This window comes from Amblyomma maculatum, chromosome 5 (assembly GCF_055883805.1).
Source record: "Amblyomma maculatum isolate TAMU_Amacu chromosome 5, ASM5588380v1, whole genome shotgun sequence".
NCBI classification, from domain to species: domain Eukaryota; kingdom Metazoa; phylum Arthropoda; class Arachnida; order Ixodida; family Ixodidae; genus Amblyomma; species Amblyomma maculatum.
In genome coordinates this window covers 33,014,223-33,032,806 of record NC_139348.1, presented here as the reverse complement: position 1 = coordinate 33,032,806, position 18,584 = coordinate 33,014,223, and the positions used below count along the sequence as shown (strand labels likewise).

The window sequence follows — 18,584 nt, the reverse complement described above, 5'->3', positions numbered from 1 at the left end:
ATGGCCATGCAAGGGATATATAAATAGTGACAGATGAGGGCAGTATGCATCACCACTCGAGGAGATTAAGAGTTGTGGTGATGCATAACAACAAACGCAGCATAGTACGCAATCAAACACTATGGACTGCAAACATTTGTTAAAAATTGTCAATCATTATCATTTGCTTGACAACACCCACTCATAGAATCTTCCAGTTACCCTGTACTGCGCCAGATGCATCCACTTCACCCCCGCAAGTCTTCATAATCTCATCCGCTCACCTAATATTCTTTTAAGGCTAGCTACTCTTGCCTTCCCTTGTTAATCCAATCCGTTAGCCAAAATGAATTAGGATGTCACGTGTCTGCAACGCATGTCCTGTTCATATGTTCATCTGCTCTTCTTGATTTAGAATAGGAACATAGAAGACATTGACTTGTTCGCTTGCTGACCCATTTTCCTCTCTTTCTGTTACCTAATCTCGCACTGGTCTTTCTCATATACATTAATCATTGCATTGCCATCAATTTAAATTCAATTTTTTGGCACAATATACAGCTGTCTACCCTTTAATTGACAACCGGTGAAACAGAGCTGTCATTTGACTGCTGACTGAAATGCTCTGACTAAATGACTGAAAAAAACTGTAACGTTTCTTATCTGTACAAGCTGTTATCAGTGCTGGCATACAATACGCTTGTTATGTTTGAGCCGCTCTACGCCATCATGCAATGTAAAGTTAGGAATGTAATTCGGGGAACATCTGCATATAAACTTTGTATCTGAGAAAAACTAGACATGAATATTCAAGATTAAGAATTGCGCAAATGAACACAAAGACGAACAGTAATAATGAGGACAAGGGCTACTCGTAACTAAAGATTATTGAGAAAAAAAACAATTTTATACGAAAAAGGACAGACAAAAAATGCGCTCATGGATTGCCGCGTCACTTGGTAGAATATACATAGCGAGCGGGACGTGTCACTCGGTTGGTTTGCGGGGTTTAACGTCCCAAAGCGACTCAGGCGTGCCGCTCATCGTGTGCGATAAAATGAGGCATCTATTATTGGAAACAATTTAAACAAAAGGCCAATAATTATACTCAAAATCTGCTATAGCGACAGAAGGTTGGCTTATGTAAGAATTTGAGCATTTCCTTGTACGATTGGCATCCGTAGTTTCGCGGACAAGCTGGCACAGGAGAACAAATCTTGCGTTTTTTCCCTGCCTTGCTTATTTTTCTTCACTGCAAGCGCGGCAGTGCTGAAATAAATTATCACGCTGCTATTTGCGCGAATTATGATGCTCTAATAGCCGAATATTGCACATCGACCCGTTTGCTCCACATACACTGTTCCACATGTCATCGGTACCGCATACCAAAACAGCAGAGGGAAAAAGAGGAAAAGTGATAGACGGAACATCTGCGTTTAGGTTTCGTGCGGTTAGCCTTTTCCTGTCAGTTCTGAACTTCTGAGTTCATTTTGCTCAACTTTTGCGGACCGGAGATAGCGACTGAAATGTCATAAAGGCCTGCACCTCGTCCTTTCTGTCCGTGTGCATTTGCACTACTCTCCATTATAAAAATTAATCAACTTGCCCATTGCCAGTATTGCTAAACATGGATATTCAAGATGGCGCCCAGAGACACGGGCCGTGACACTCACTGCAAAATCCGCCAACGTTGAAGTTTCTGTTGGCGTCAGCACCTCGGCAATTTCTGCTGTAGATGCTTTTGGACCGAGTCTTCCTCCAAAATCGATCCTGCAGATAAAATAATCGATAAAGGTTGGCCCCCTCCGCTTTACATGAGCAGTTGAAACTTGCTGTTTACTAATTCTGCTTTCTGTTCTGGTTAAATTCAATTTGTTAGCCTCAAAATACTAATGCGTGAAAAAAGCATGAATGACCGTACGTTGTTGGAGAATCATGAGGAATATTGATTCTTCTACCACCAATAATCATTTGAGGAGATGGGCCTACAATTGATCATGTTTTAAAAACACTATCAGTTTCATAACCATATCCTCGCTCACAACGTGCGCGGCCTACAATTTTGATTTCTGTGAAATTTTTTTAGCATGTTCAACCATCTACGCCGGAAGATTGCCAGCCAGGTCAAAGAAGTTAACGGGGAAATCGTTTTCAGTTTAGACGCCAGTACCTCTAATGGTGCCGATGCGGTGCGGTAAGAGCAGACATCTTTAGTATATAATGCGAGAGCCTTTCTAGGCTCACGGGGAAAACCTCGCGTCCACGAGATTCCGCGAGTTTGCTCTAGATGCGTCCGCCAGGCGCAGCAGTTGGTTGTGAAATCGACATAATTTCCCCCTTCGGCTAGTTGGACCTATTCCTTTAGTAAGGCCAGGTGTGTTCAGTCTCGCATGTCGAGGAGAGAGGTCTTCAGATGCCGCTGACAACAAAACCAAAGAAAAGAAAGTAAAAAAAATGAAATTAGGCTAAGTACGAAAACACGCAGGTAGAAGAGAAGAGGCGGAACAAAAGAAGGATAAGAAGCTTTCGCCATTAAGCTTTTATGGGAAGCTAAGCGCGATCCTGTAATTTTTAATTTTGATATGAATTTTTGATTGCTTAAAATTATCGGGTTTTTTTTCTGCACAATGCGTTCTTCTAACAGTAACGAGGACAAATCGCAGCAACTGAGGCACGGAACCCTGCATCATTTAAGTGTGAGAGAATGAGTCGTGCAATAATGGTATGCGCGTAGATAAAATCCCAAGAGTTTATTCATGGGTGTTTCAAGAGAATGAGTTACGTTTTTCAAAGATAGGGCACCGTAAGCTATAGAAAACACTTCTCGAAGAATTACACGAAAGCGATCATTACCCCGCGAGTTGGAAATAGCCTACGGATTCAGGAAAAAAGAAGTTGCACTGTAAAGAATTAATTTTCACTTGTCCCTGATAACGTGTCAAGGCGTTCTATATTAATTTCGGTCATTCTAGAAGCTTGCTTATTTCAGTTTTTAGAGGCTACAGTTAGTTGAGGGCGGGGGTGATAATCCTATTTGCATGACGTGGTTTCTGGATTTTTCTTTATCCCAAAAGAGGCGGAGAGTGCGGGTTTCTCACATAAAACCCATCTCCTGCTTATTCTATATGTACAGGGTTTGGTGAATCTGTGAAACAGCGCAACGCAGCGGGGAATTTGAAAAAGGTATGCGACAGGTATGCATGTTAGTAGTAGGCAGTACGTTGTCTTTTGTAGTAATCTTTCCATAGCTAAAAAATCAAATTATTGTGAAGAAACGAGAAAACAGGGGATTGCGTGAACTCATTTCACAAATCTTGAATTTGACATTTTGCGAATATACTACAGATGAATTATAATAGCGCACAAACCAGCGACCCGACGGAGCTCCCAGGATGACAAACCACACAAAGATAATAATAAGAAAAGGGGTTACGAACAGTAGTCTGTCATGCGTTAAACTTAACAAAAAAAATGGTGAGTTCCTGGTGGAAGTACCGTCTGGGGACTATAGGCGTCTTGCACTGTCCGAGAGGAACCGCAAAAGCCGGGCTAAAAAGTGCCCTATTGGCGTTTGCTGGGTTAGTACAATACATTTGCGTTCAACCTCACTGCAACTCTGGCTTTGGTCAAGCTGTACAGTTTCTGCTCCTCCCTATTATTATTCAGCCACGTAAAATACTACCACTTACCTTTCCTCCATGTACACTATCATCTCCAAAGGTGAATATGTTTGTTCCTGGCGTGAATGCGAAGAGCCGCGGGCCACAGGCAGCACTTCTGCAAGCCGCTCTCGCCTATTTAGTCGAAGAATATACGCAGTACACCCACATATTCACCCACGGTTTACCTGCTCAACAGACTTCATACTGTGGCCTTTATGTACCCTCAACAAACCGCGTCCTGTCTTACCGGCTGCAGCGGAAGACATCATCTACGACAGTTCAGCTCCATGGCATCAAAGAAGCTCTTTCCTATATCCTGTGCCAAACTCCCGGACGATGGGTTATATTTACTGATTCCAGAGCATCTCGGCAAATCCTGAATAACCTGCTGAAGAAAACCAATCATCATCCCGTTTTCCTTGACATCGGGTATCTACATCATTTGGCTATTGCCGCAGGCCACTGCATAACATTTCCATGGATATCAGCTCACTGTGGCATTAAAGCCAATGAAAAAGCAGATAAAGCGGCTCCTAAAGGCCACCAACTTCAAATATACATTCGGACCTTCTTCACGAAATCTGATACATCCCAACTTGCCAAAACATTTGCTTCCGAAACAAAGTATCGACTTTGGAGCTTGCCGACACATCACTACCAGTTTCTTTACTCAATTGACCCACATTTAAGATCAAGATTCCCTCCGAAATTTTCTCGCCAGCTAGAAACTCTTTATTATCGACTTCGCCTGGACTGTGCATATAAAAATAGCTAGCGCTACCATTTCGGTGAAATGAACAGTCCATATTGTGACAACTGTGGCTCGATTGAAACTGTGGAATATATCCTACTTGAGTGCCATGCGCACGTTGATGAGCGTGCGTGCTATGAACATAGCATGGAGAAGCTCTCCCCACTGCCTTTAACAATGAACAGTGTTTTAGGTCCCTTAGCCTGCCCAAGGCAACAGAGACTCGCAATAAACTTTTTATTTACGTATTTGAAAGACATTGGACTCCTTGGCAAACTTTAAATTCACCTTGCATGTTTCCCTCATGCATCATTACAGCTGTGAACTCTATAAACACGTTTGTCGGATCATGCAACTCATCATTACATTTTATACCATTACTCCATGAAGCACCTTAACACGTATTCAAGTGCCGTATTTTATCTCCCCCTTCAATTCTATTATTTTACTCACCATTCTTTTTAGATCTTTCCCTTCCGAACTCCCTTTCCTACACAAAGTAGCATGCTAGCGAAATCTAAACGGAGGCAAAGTTCACTGCTTTTCATTAAAGGGTCTCTCTTTTTCTGCGTCTAAATCCGAATGCATGCAGTCGGTATAAACCCACAGCTATGAGATTTATTAAGGTCAGAGATACGTATTTGACCTTAAAATCCTTGAGCTCGCCTCAAACTAAACAAAAATAAGATAAAAAAACCCTATACATTAACGTTTCCAAATATCGCCGCAGGCACCTGGGCGAGCCAACATGCTTTAACTATAATTGTGACAAGTGACCCACATTAAAACTCTTGAGGAAATAAAATTTGTTTTTGTAAATATAATGCTTCTGCCAGTGTTGCCGCACAGATCCCTAACCTACATACTTTTTTTTCGCGCAGAAAAAATAATATCGAGGTTTTACCGCGTCTCCTTTCGCGAGGAATGACCCTCCAGAGCACATACATCTCGTTAGAGTATGAATACCCTCCGAGGTTGCGTGCAGCAGACTTGTCAGGGGTTGGTATAAAATGCTCATTTTCTGTCGTCGGGGGGTCGTAATTCTTACTTAAGACACAGACACCACCCCCTCCATTAGTTCAGCCAAAATTGCGCTGTGAAGTCACTTTTAGTGTGGTTGGAGTTAGTCAACTCGAGTGTAGCTGGTATTGCTACGAGTCTGTTACATATTTCTTGCTGGACTATGATTAAGCTTTGTTACAATATGTGTTAAGCAATAATGCCTCAGCTGAGCGCTGCAATCCTGTTGTTTCGCGCAATGGGGCGAGCGCCGAGATCGTGATATGAAGCTACTCCAAGGGCGCATGCGAGACCATGAACGCAAGGTCCCTTCAGATGTCGACGACTATAGGTAAGCGATTGTGGGAGATATGGCAAATGAAAACGCGAAGGCGAACAGCAGACGCGGTAAGAACACTGCAAGTCAGGTGGTTAGCTATGACAGCGTACACAGACCTTGATTTCTGGGTGGAGGCAGGGTCCTCAAGCGCAACTACGCACTAAGCGACGTGAATGCGTGATCGCGTAGGGTCGGGGGGCCCAGATGAGTGGGGCTGTTCGAGTTCGCTGATATGCTTTCGCGGCTGGAAGCTGAAAGACCCGAGGTCGGGCCGAATCGACGGACCTATGCCAACAGTACATTTCAGAGAAAGTGGCTGTGGAAACTGAAACTGCTCGCGCTGAACGGCGTGTAGGCTAGCGAAACCAAGATAGGTGTGTACGGGCGTCGCTGCAACACCCAAAGCTAGGGAACTCGCCGCGGCAACGGGAAAATTCCGCGCACGTGAGATCACATACACAGTGATTCTGTAGTAGCCGCAGCCATCGAAATCGCCGAAGGATCCTCAAATGCTGTGCATATGACATCACACGCAAAGCTACTTTGTGCGTCTCGCTGCAACACCCTCTGTCAGCGAGATCGCCGAAAAGGGGTGAGGGCTCCGAGCCTGAGATTACGCACACAGCAGCGGCGTTGTCTGACTATGCAGCGCGAGCTTCCGACGGAGAAACGGCAGATGTGTGAGGTCGCGCGCAGGCGGTTCTATTGTGAGGAGATCTTGGTAACTGGATGCACAACATCCGAATTCGGTGAACTCACAGAATGACAACGCTACCGGCCGCCAAGCGAGATGGTGGGAGAGATCTCGTGCCAAAGAATCCGGCCAGTGTAGATACGCAGGCCGGCGTGGTTCTTGAACACGGAGCTTTGCAAGACGCCTAGTGCATGAAGGGACGGAGACTGCTGCCCTGATTTACGACCTGTGGGGCGTATACGGCTGTCCCTGACTGAGGGGTGGTCCTGCTGACTTCGCCACCCCATTTACACTATGAAAGGAGTGACGGGGATTTCAGCAGTACGAGGCTGCCTTCACACGGGGCCGCAACTCGGTCGACGTTAGGGATGGCCGCCCTCGCTATGGCCGCGGCACCAGAAGCAGAGCGTACCAGCCCCGCAGCCCTACTCCTATCCTGCGGTGTAGGTCTGCTGAGGGGTAAGCCAAGCTTCCAGTTGGAAAAGGCGCCCAGGTGGAGGTCACTTTTGAGGGAGGGAGGCTGTGGGGATTCCACGAAGCGGCGAACACCCTGTCCCTGCTGGCCTCCATCCTTCGGAGCTACTGCGTAGGGAGCGAGAGTGAGGGGGACTAGCGTAGTGCGGTGGGCCGTGCTTCCCCATCTCAGTCCCAGTATCTCGTTTTTTCAGACTGACGCGCCGCCATGCTACAAAAAGTGTCCCTGTCTCAGTGATGATCGGGTGTAGCGGCGGAGAGCGGCGATGGCTTTTGACGCTCTATTCTCTAGTTATGTGTGGTGTTTGTGGAGAATTTTCTGACTTATTATCCAGATTACCCTCAGAGCTGCGTACTGCGTGAGAGGAACCTTAATGCGAACAAAAAGATTTCTATTTCATCGGCAAACAATCTGTCGCGAAGGCTAAGAGGATACTCACATAACTGTAATGGTAAGCGAAGCGTCGACTTTAGTTGAGTGCAGTGTTTTAAGAGTTCCAAGCTGTGAGCGTTTGTATCAACCTTACTGATTCATTCATGCCTCTTTCTTTTGTATTTTTAGGGCAAGTGATGTTTTTTGGGTTTTAACACAGCGGTGTATAAGCAACCTCTGCTTAGAGACTAAATATGTGATAGTGAAAATGGTCGACGCTGCCCTGGTTGCTTATAAAACAGTGGGCCCATGTTATGCAGTGATCATATCACAAAACTTACAAATTTGTCACAAGCCTATCGGCTAGCCTCACTCTTCTTGGTCGATTTTGAGCGTTGGAACTGCCCATTAATAGGGGCGGGGCCTGAGTGACGAGTTTGTAATCGTTTTTGTGGAATGATCTTAGCGTAACGGCCCACTGAAATCATTTTCCAGTGTGGAGAGATATATGATCTATGGATATATGATATATTGAACATATGATCTTCAGGTACCCTAGTATTTTCGCCGGAGCAAAGCTCCGGCGATTTAGGGGGCTCTAGCTCGATGAGATGATGGTTGCACAGGTCCAGCGTTTCTCCCAACATTACTTGCAGTGGTTGGCAATGATAAATGAAGCCGAATACATAGCGATCGAGCATCAACGGCGTGTGCGGCGCTAACAACGTATACATGCGCATTCTTAGTTTAAACGTTGACGAAAACAGCATGCATGTTGGTGTACTTAAACATTATGTACTGCGTTTTCTGCTTTGTTACCTTCGCTTCCGTTCATAAGGTTCGCAGCTAGAAGCGCAAGTAAATCATAAATTGTGTTCTGCAACAAAATTGATTTCCGAGACTGAGCTTAGACCGGAGTCAGTGCTGCGGACTCCGGCCTGAGTTTCGTAGTGGTAATCACATGACTAGCTGTAGATTGAACGTGATGGGCCAAAGGCGCAGTTGGGATCTCACAATGGAGGGGGGAAAGCGCTGCGAAATTCGACCATAAGTGGATGCTCACTAACACAGCACACTACGCTTCCATGTTCGCCACTATTTCATTTCCCCTTACTTAAATGCGGCCGATGCGGCCGGAAAAAATACCCTGCTTCATCATGAGCCGCAATACATTTATAAAAACAAATGAGCACTACGGGTATGTAAGGCCGCATTCAAAAGCGACTCGCGCGTGAAGTCAAGCTGGCGGCCGAACCCCCGCGCGTCGAGGCCAAGGAGCCAGCGTTTTTTTTTCTCCTTTTCTCCCCTCTTCTTGGGCGCGGGCGCGCGCGAGGCTTGGTTTGTTTTGTCCCTTCGCCCCGAGGCGTCGCCAAGAAGCGAACGGCAGACGCATCCAATTATCAGCCGAGAACAACAGCGGCACGCTTCTGCGAACCACTTTACGGCCGGCTCGTCCAGCGATGTCCCGCCGTGGCGCCAAGCATGGGTGCAGGGAGACGCCGTTAATGAAGCTTTTTGCACTGCCACAAGCGCTCACTAAATGTCCTGCAGAAGGCGACAATAGGCGCGACCCTCGGCCCTCCCAAGTAGGCAATCAGCCCAGCGATCTCCCGCTGTGTCGCGAAACATCAGGGCAGAGAGACCCCGATAATGAGGCCGTTTTGCCCTGCCCCAAGCGCTCACTAAACGCCCTGTAGAAGGCGACAATAGGCGCGGCACTTAGCCCCCACGCAGCGGCTCATCGGATGCGAGCAACGGCGACTGTACACTGCTCTGGGACAGTTCCCCCCTCCTTTCCTCGAACGGGACGGCGGGGTGGCCTAGTCTCCAGATCCCCCGCGGCGTTTCTTTCACGAAGGCGCCTGCTGCAAGGTCGCGTCGCAAACACGGTGAGGAGGGGAGGCAAAGACAGGCGCCGTGTGAGAGGGTTTGGGGACCAGCGAGTGGAGAGAATGTGTGTTTTGAATGTTGTATTTTTATTTGGCGTAATTAAGGACCTGGGTCCAAGATTATTCCCAACCCACGGGGGTTGTGGCATGTTTTTAAATAATTTGATTGGCTGCTTCATTTTCGGGGCGGACCACCTAAGGTGACCGCCCTTGGGTCTTTGTTGATGTCTGGTATCAAAAAGCGGTCCTCGGACCATGTTCGACAGTCAAGATTGAGGCTCCGTGCTTAGCATGTATTTACACCCCCTAGGCTTTAACCGAAACGCTCGGTAGGAAAGTAAGGGCCTGTAAAGTGACTTCTCTGTGTGAGAGTCTTCATTTTCTTTTAAGTTACAGTTGTCTGTGTGACTTGTTGCTGTAACTTTGCCTATGTATACTATTTTGCTTCTGTAAATATATATCTCCTCCTGACCATCATCAGATCATCGTATTCTGCTTCTGTACCTGCCGAAGACAGCTAAACATCACAGGGTACGTGCAATATTCAATAACTAAGACACCAAGTTGCAATGCCTTTCTACCACTCGACTATCATACCCACGCTGCGATATACCGTGAAGCCTGATTTGGCATTAAATTACTTCCTTCAAGCACTTTCGCTTTCATCAAGAAACGGGGCACAATTTTGCTGTCAGTGGACTCGCTGAGCACTGCAAAATGAAAACGAAGCCTGTAAGTATTCTACACTGAGCCAAAAACCTTTAAAAAATGAATGCGTGGCAACTGTGAGACAGACGCTATCATCCAGTTGTCCGCCATATTCCACGCCTGCTGGTGCCCTCTATTTCCCTCGAAAGACGCGAATAGGGAGCTCCCAATAAAAATCTTGGCCCGCTGGCTGTGCCTCGGTGTGTCGTTCTTCCCTGCTGCGGAAGGGGCCCGAGCTATCGGCTTCGCATTTGGCTCTGAGAGCAGAGCCAAAATCCCGTTAAAACCCCACACTTTTACTTGCTTGCTTAATTGCTTACTTATTTAGTTACTTACTTAATTACCTGCTTACTTACTTCGTTACTTACTTACTTATTTTCTTTCTTTCTTTCTTTCTTTCTTTCTTTCTTTCTTTCTTTCTTTCTTTCTTTCTTTCTTTCTTTCTTTCTTTCTTTCTTTCTTTCTTTCTTTCTTTCTTTCTTTCTTTCTTTCTTTCTTTCTTTCTTTCTTTCTTTCTTTCTCATCTAATTCAGTTTTCCTATATCCACCCGAGGCCGCGATGGTGGCTCAGCTATAGCAGCAGTGGGTAGGCCAGTGCATGTTTTTTCAATCTTTTAATTCACCGTAGCAATAACACAATCACTAACAGCTAAGTCCATAATTAATGAAATGGTTTTGTTTTTGATGATTATCTTAATTCTACCAAGACATCCTAAATTAATTTGGTGTTTGCCCAAATAGAGAAGCTCACTTTCGTCTGTAAACAAACATATTAACAGCAATAAAAAGTTTATGAAAGCATCCATTTTTTATGTGGGCAGCATTGCTCGATATTGAAATACATTTTTTATTTTTTTGAACAGTACTTGCTGTTGTAATGAGCAATTTTCAAGTGGTTCTGCAAGGAACAAATAGTTTGTTTGCTGCAATAAAAACTTGAACTTAAAAATTTAATTCGACGGTAGTGAATAAATAGTAAGCTTACCGTAGTATGCGTGAATACGTAGCCGTCTGGGTTCACGATTGGGTAAATTCGCCACTCATACTTATACACGAGGTTCCGAATTGTCTCGTCGGTGTCGTAGACGGTCGCCAGCTGTAGTAGCGGTAAAAGAACGAGAAAACTATATACGTGAAAAACTATAGTTAAAAACAAGGGTGCAGCAGTAAACAAACCCTGAAATCAAATCTTGCGCGCAGTCAACGATTATTCAACAAACATTGAGCACTTGTTCAACAAACACTTATTAAAGAATGGAAGGTTATGCTTACGTGGGGAATTTTGCCGGTTTTGTTCATTCCCTTATTATCTCGACAACCAGTTATTGAGAACATTTCAATCGGTACACAAAAAACGAAGAGATGTAACTTGAAAACTAATAAATTACTCAATTATATTAGAAATTTTTTAATTTAATGCTGTACAGCATTTCACCCACATGAAAAACATTCCTTCTATGTTATCAGAACTTTCTTGGGTTACGATGTGCTACGTTGGGCTTTATGATGCACAAGCAACTCAGGATATCAACGAAAAGAGAACAGGAAAGCAAAACATGCAGGAGAAGACATCAATAGGCTATTCCTGTTTCCCCCGGTTGGGTCCGCCCAAATGTGGCGTCTACGGAAGTGGGGGCAAAAGTAATGTGTTGCCTTGACCGACGGACCTCAAATGTCCAAACACTGCACATCGGATTAACCACCAGAGCCGCCTTTTCCTCGGACACAGCGACGCCAAGCATGGCGATGCGAAGCGCGGATGCTAGGGTCCGTGGTGTCGCAGAGTGCAGCTATAATTGCGGCCTTTGGATGAGTTGATTTGCCGTATTGGATTCTAAAGCGCAGAGACAAGAGCAGAGCTTAGGACATGAGTGCTTATTTTCAAACACTTGAGAGGGAAGCCAGAGGAAGCCTTGTCTTCGAACACTTCTTTAAAACGGAGGCGCTCTGCGTTCACTTGTAGCGGTAAGTTGTGAAACGATTCGGATGATAGCGAAGATCTCCGGTTTTAGTTTCTTTTTTCCATGTCGAATTTAGGCCCCAGGTGAAGCGTACGGCACCTGTTCGATAGTGCTATCACCACAAAGGTACGGATGTGCGATCTAGACTGCCTTGGAGGGACCAGTTTCAGGAAGCACCTTGAGAATCCTTTTGTTATGACTGGCCGTAGGTCGAAGGGATCCAAACAGAACTATGACAATCAGGTGCAGTGAATACAGGAAAGAGCGGGAGCTTTGCAGATCGAATTTGTGGTGAGGGCCACTGGAAGCACGCTTTTCACAAATAAGGCCTGCCGAGTGCTAAGGAAGAGACATCGCACAATGTCCGTACGTTTGGGGAGGTGACAATTCCCGAAGAAGTGAGCCGTACGCTTTAACTGCTGATGCCTACGTTTGTACTGAAACAAGGAAAATCTAAACTGGAACCCTTGCCTGTGGTCCCAACGGCCTCGAAATTTGCACCTACGAGTGAACGCACAGCGCCGACGTTTTAAAGAAGTTTTCGAAGACATGGTTCCTGATTTCCCCCTCAAGTGTTTTGAAAGTAAGCGCTCGTGTGTCTGTCCTAAACTTGTTCTTGTCTTTCCGCTCTCGTGTTCAACTTCATGCACCAAACGGCTGCTTTAACTGTCTATTCCTACGTGGCCTAACTTTATTAGGAAAACGATGATGCATTGAACGTACAGCGATTAATACTCCTAAGTATTGAATCTTGATAGACATGTTTGACTACTCCCTGTACAGCCTCCTTCTTGTTCATGTGGCCCGTTCTTGTGTTTTCTCTTCTCACAAGAAGCAGAGTTTTCCAGCGAAGGATAAAAAGACTCCTTTGTGCATGCTGGTCACGCCGTTCATAGGCGGCATGCGGACATTCCAGCACTCAAAAACTTTCCAAACTGACACTGCTGTAACAGCAATTGCTATACCTCTTTTACTAATATTTGACGCTGCTTTTGGAACTGCAGAAATTCTTCCCTGCTCAGCCATGCGATACCTCCTACTGTGCAATTGAACCACGACTTAAAATGTGCCGCTTAGTGGTCCTGTAGTGAGAAACCTTCGCCCTTGTTCTGCAGCAAGCACAATTAATGGTCACTGGTCCGCGCTCAATGTTAAAGGCATCCGCGCTGTCACGGGAGACGTGAAACACGGTGGAAATGAATTGACATCGACGCATGATCTCGCAAGCAAAACGAGAAACACCGTCACGATCTCCACCGAAGGCTGATGCCGCTGTCCACGCGCGCAAACATTCTCCTCTACGAGAGAGTGCACTGACCGCACATATAGACTGCAGGTTCACTGCGACCGCTGGGAGCAGCTGTTCACTTAATCAAACTTTGATCGACACCGAGGAAAGAACAGCTTATCGTACTGCCTCTCTCCCGAGGCCATTTCTTCGGCTCTTTATCTAAATATGCAGCAGGCCTGCAAACACCGAAAAATGATGGCGGTTACACGAAGTAAACTTTAACTGGCACCCTTGGTGCATTTGATCTACTCTGAGCTTCTCTAAAGACCAAAGGAAACGCACTATCTCCGCAGGAGGCATCGTTTCTCTCATAGTAACACTATAATGACAGAAATTAGATAGCAGATAAGCCTTTCTCTGCACAACGAGCACATCAACCCAAAGTATGTTCAGAGGGACGATTGAAAGCTTTGAGGTAAAATATACGATAGTCATAGTCTGCGAAGCGAAAGAGCTTCTTAAAAATAAGGAAACGTTCACTGCTGTCTTCAAGGATTAGCCTGCAATAATCAATGTCAGGGAGTGCGCTTCTTTAGCTTCGTGATGTCATGTACTCTTGAAATACTTACGAAAGAAGATAATCTACAAATTACCACAAAAGGGTTTAAAGCAAGCTTACAATATTAAGTGGTATAACGGCTCTATAAAAATTAGGTTCCACATGCTTAAGCGTTTCATAACAGATAACATCTATACACAGATGGTCATAGCAGCATTTTCAAGTAGTCGCCTTGCTGTGATGACTTGGAGTCGCGTACGTACTACTTTCTCTTGCTTTCTAATAAAATACATTTTTGTAGCAGTTTTTAGAGAGGGAACATTGTCTAGCTTGAATTGGTCCTTGATTAATCTGGCCTGACCCATTACGCTGCCCATTGAAGGCACACATGACATGATCTCTGAATTTTAGCTGCAGCCAAGGTGTACAATACAACGTCCATCGGATCAAGAAAGACTACAGTTGAATTAATAGTAGGAAACTGATAGCTAAACTCAGAACAGGGCGCCGAGAAAATACCAGAACGTCTAATCAGTACGCAACTCTGCCCCTTGCCAAGGGGTAGAGAGGCCAGAATAGTCTGAACTTCAACCATGCGTATCTCATATCCTAGCTATAAAATATAGGCATGAAAACATGAAAACCGCTATTTCCGGCTTATGATGCTGTGTTCTTGTCGGCTTGCGAACTCGCTTTCTCTAAAATGGGTGCTGGATGTGTGAAGAAAGCCATTGACCATAACATTTTAACGTCTTAAGGACCTAGCCAAGCGCCGATGATGTCCGAATAAGTTGCGTAGCAGGCAGAGGCTGAAATCATGTTACGGTTTCTGAATAAGCAGTTGCGGACATCCTGATATGCTTACCAGCTTCTACCCCTCTCCTTTATGCTTACACGCATACCGCTACGGCATGTCCAGTTTTCAAAAAGTGTTTCAAACGGCAGGTCCCGTTTGGGGACGGTAGATATTGGTTCCTGCCCTTTAAATACCGAAACGAAGCTTTTGAAAATAAAGCTACTATGAACCAACTATCCCTTCAGGAAGCCCTGCATTCTGCACTTGCCTGATGAATCACGTAGAGACAAGCTGTGTGGGCGATCCACTCCCTGGCGTGAATCCCGCACTCAAGAAACACAATGGGCAGGTCCTCCTTGGCCTTCACCTAAGGAAAGTTGAATCGGCGAGTAGCGCTAAGGCATGTAGCGCTCATGATTACCCATGCAGGCATGTCAAATAGGAACTCTCTGTTTCATTACGGTTGTACGGATTTAGGCAGACATACAGTGAAGATTTCGACAAATTGTAAGAAAACATTCTGAATGTGTGTTTATTCGTTGCTGTAGAACTACACCTCCACAATCAACATACCCTCATTGCATCGCTTCGCAGCCCTGTAGATTCTTTTCTATTTATTTTAAAATAAGCACTGTACTGGTTTCCTATAGATGTCTTAATTATTCGTTGTGAGTGCAGAAATAACTTCAGAGGAAAAATTGTGATATGAACTGCAATCCTGTACAATTCATAAAAACATGTGCGTAAAGGAATCTTACAATATGGCAAGGCACTCGGTACGGGTCTATGAATAAAAGTATGGTATATGCAACAAAAATAGGGCATCGCCACCCACATGTCCGTAGGAATATCACACGATATCAAACATCCGCCTCACAAGTAAAATTATGTCAAAAAAGAGCTGAGCTAGGGAAACTCAGCACTTCATCGCTACCTGAACTGCATAATCGTGGGAAATAAATATCACAAAATTACTGGCATTACTAGGAAAACACGTACCGAAAAAAGTACCCATCGCGTTATCCGCCCTATACTACATTGTTTAGGAAAACACAAGTTTTCCTTGCACCTCGTAAACAAGGGCCCTCTGAAGATCTCGAATATAAAAGTTGATTGTAGTGTGATTCCTTCGGTTTACTCCGGTGTCATATAAGTTTTTACGGTCAGCAAATTAGAAAATGGCACGGCGTAAATATTGTTGTGGGGCGGCAAGTCAGTAAAGACAGCACATACGTGATAGCAGTGAGACGATTTAATAATGGGAGCGGGTCTAAGCGCAAACGCTGTTCTTGTGCCCTTAAATAATGTCACATACTAACGAAGGCGATTGGTCATGCATGTATCCAGCAGAAATAGGTATTTTGCTGCATATGCATATATATATATATATATTTATTTATTTATTGTTACGGTATGGAAGAAAAGTAAGCCCGGTGCGAGCGCGCGGGGAGGAACACGCGTGGACAGATGAAAAAGAAGAGAAGGGTGGAGCCGGTGTTCAGGAGTGACTGTCTATCTCCACGGCTGTGTCTGAGTGAGTCAACCCCGTATGCGCCTATTTACTAAGGGTCATCGCTATTCCATAACATTGTGGCAACAGTGGTGGGATGGCGTTCACTCCAGCCCAGCGCCAAGCGCCATAAGAGACTGTCGGTAATCTCCACTACCCAGGCAACAATACCAGCTCTTGTGTGCGCGCCGGCAGGGTCCTGGGGAAAGCCTGCAGGACCTGGCCGCTGATAACGAGCTGCTAGCGTTACAGTCTCTGCCGTGAGCGCTTCAGAATGACCTGGCCTTGATCGGCACTGAGGTGTTTCTTGACGCCATCGGGGTTCCCGAGGTACAGCGCCAGGTACGTCTCGGGCGCCCAGATTCGATCCCCAGAACTTTTGAGTCTCGCCATCGAGGCGACTGACAAAAGGGGCAAGCGGGGTGCCGATCAAGAGGCCTACTTACGGAGGCAACTGGCCGAACGAGAGCGCGACCTGAAGGCTGAGCGCCAGTCCACCGTCTCGCACGCCGCCAAAGTGAAGGCGCCGAGGCAGGAGCTCGACGAACAGCTGAGAAAGATGCAGCAACGGGAGGAGACCTTCAAGGCCCAGCGGAAACTTTGTGAGGAGCGGTCGGCACAGCTGCAGCGGCAGGTGCACCAGCTGGAGGTGGAGCTACGGAGCACATTGGCCTCGGTGCGTGAATGGTTACGTTCGCGAGAGGAGGAGCTGGAGCACTCCTACAGGGAGACCCTAAAGCGAGCGGCAGGAGGCGGAGGCTCGTCTGGCTAAGGCTCAGGGGCATGCCGAAACCCTGGAGGCTGCGTGCTTGCAACTGCGGCAGCGGCTCGACCAGGAGGCATAGAAACTGGCTGCCCAACGCAATGCTTCCATGGGCGAGGTAAAAAGTCAGCAAGGTGCAGCAGTTGGTGCTGGAGGCGGAGCGGGTGGAACACCGGCGTCGGCTGAACGCTCTGGAGTGGTGCTGTGAGCAGAAGACCCACCTGGCTAAATAGTTGCGTGCCCGCCCGTTCGAGGCCGTCGAGACCGACAGTCGTGAGGTGAGGGAGCTGTCACACAAGAAGGCGGAGGCCGAGGGGGCCATGAAGCGGCTTGAACAGGCACATGCGGCAGCTGTGGAGGAGCTGATGTATGAGCTGGACGAGCAATGGGCCAAGAACAGAGACCTACACGTCAAGAACAGAGAGGTGGAAAAGGATATGCAGGCATACGAATGCAAAGCAGAAACCCAAGACAAGAAAAAGAGCACGGATCTGGAGACGGTGAAGACCAGGCACGCGAAGGAAATCCAGAGCCTGCAAGAGAGGTTGTTGGCCGTGTATGAGCAAAGGGAGCGGAAGCTGCTGGAGTGTTTGTTACCTGTAGGCAAGGTTGAGGGTGGTCTGGCCCACTCGGAGTGGCTGGCGTGCTTTGAGAGGGAGCTGCGGGAATGGTTCAAGATGCAACAGCTAGAGTGTGGTATGGGCGACCACCTTGCACAGGAGGGCGGTTCCTCCATTTCAGATGTGGAACGCCTGCAGCAGCTCACCGAGATCAGCACTTGGCTGTACAGATGCGCGTCTGCACAGTGAAGCGTCCAAAAATCGATGTGCTCATGTTGAAGGCCTGTAAATCAGTTTTGGTTTTCATCCTAGTGGTTGCAGGGAAGGTCTCATGGGCTGACATAGATCTGGCGCTCAGTAGATGCAAAGAACCGCCTCTGGATGTGGACAAGTTCAAGCTGGCGTCTGAGTTACAGGAAACCACGAAAACTGATGGCGCCGAGAGATAGATCAAGGACGAGACCAAGGCCGCAGAGGGCAGTAGTGGGGAGGGTGACCAAGAAGACCAGTTCGAGAAAGTGGAGACCGAGAATGAGGACTCCTTATCGAGAAAGGATGGTGAAGAGGAAGACGAGGACAAGCCCAAGAAGCCAAAGGTCGAGCCGGAAACGGCGCCCAAATTAACAGAGGTTGACGTTGAGGTCATGGGTGTCATCGTCCAGCTGAACGTCTTCAAGCTCAATCAGTCCAACTTCGACCAGGTGGTCAACATCGCGCTCGTCCCCCTTACCAACTTCTGCGCGCCGTGGTGTGAGCAGTGCTTGAAACTGGAACCTGAGTACTCTCGCGCGGCCACTGCACACTGGAGTGAACGGCCGTTACCTTGGAACGGTATCACGTGAAAAAATTCTGAGCATTAAGCGGCCTCCACGCGCTTAGACTTGGACTGCGATTTTTATTGGTTTCCGATTGGTGTGGCCTTGTGTGTTATTGTCGTCCATAGCCTGTGTAGTCTGTTTTCGTGTGTGTGTGTGTGTGGTCGGACACTGAGTTTTCTGTCCCTCTTCTCCTCCGTCTTCGCCCCCCCCTCCCCAACTGATGGAAATATGTTACGGTATGGAAGAAAAAGAAGCACGGCGCGAGCGCGCGGGGAGAAAACGTGTGGATAGATGGGAAACAAGAGAAGGATGGAGCCGGTGTTCGGGAGGGACTGTCCGTCTCCGTGGCTGTGTCCGTGAGAGTCAACCTCGTATGCGTCTATTTACCACCGAGTGTCATCGCTATCCAGTATTAATATATATATATATACCGGGTGTCCCAGCTAACTGGAACCAAGGGTTAAAAAATAAAATATTTGAAGTAGGCTAGGGAAACCAGCTGCATACAGCTGCCAGC

General features: G+C 46.7%; 1 protein-coding gene and 1 pseudogene across 1 annotated transcript in view; one reads left to right on the top strand and one right to left on the bottom strand.

Moving 5' to 3' along the window:
• Positions 1 to 18,584, bottom strand: part of LOC146187981 (zinc carboxypeptidase-like) — a 69,233-nt gene that overhangs the window by 30,840 nt on the left and 19,809 nt on the right. Inside the window, exons 6-8 of the mRNA XM_084604970.1 lie at positions 14,685 to 14,783; positions 10,855 to 10,965; positions 1,653 to 1,749 (exon numbers count right to left, since the gene is read on the bottom strand). Of these exons, the coding sequence (XP_084461096.1) occupies positions 1,653 to 1,749; positions 10,855 to 10,965; positions 14,685 to 14,783 (307 nt within the window). The remainder of the gene's footprint in view (positions 1 to 1,652; positions 1,750 to 10,854; positions 10,966 to 14,684; positions 14,784 to 18,584) is intronic.
• Positions 15,830 to 17,498, top strand: LOC146187982 (uncharacterized; annotated as a pseudogene).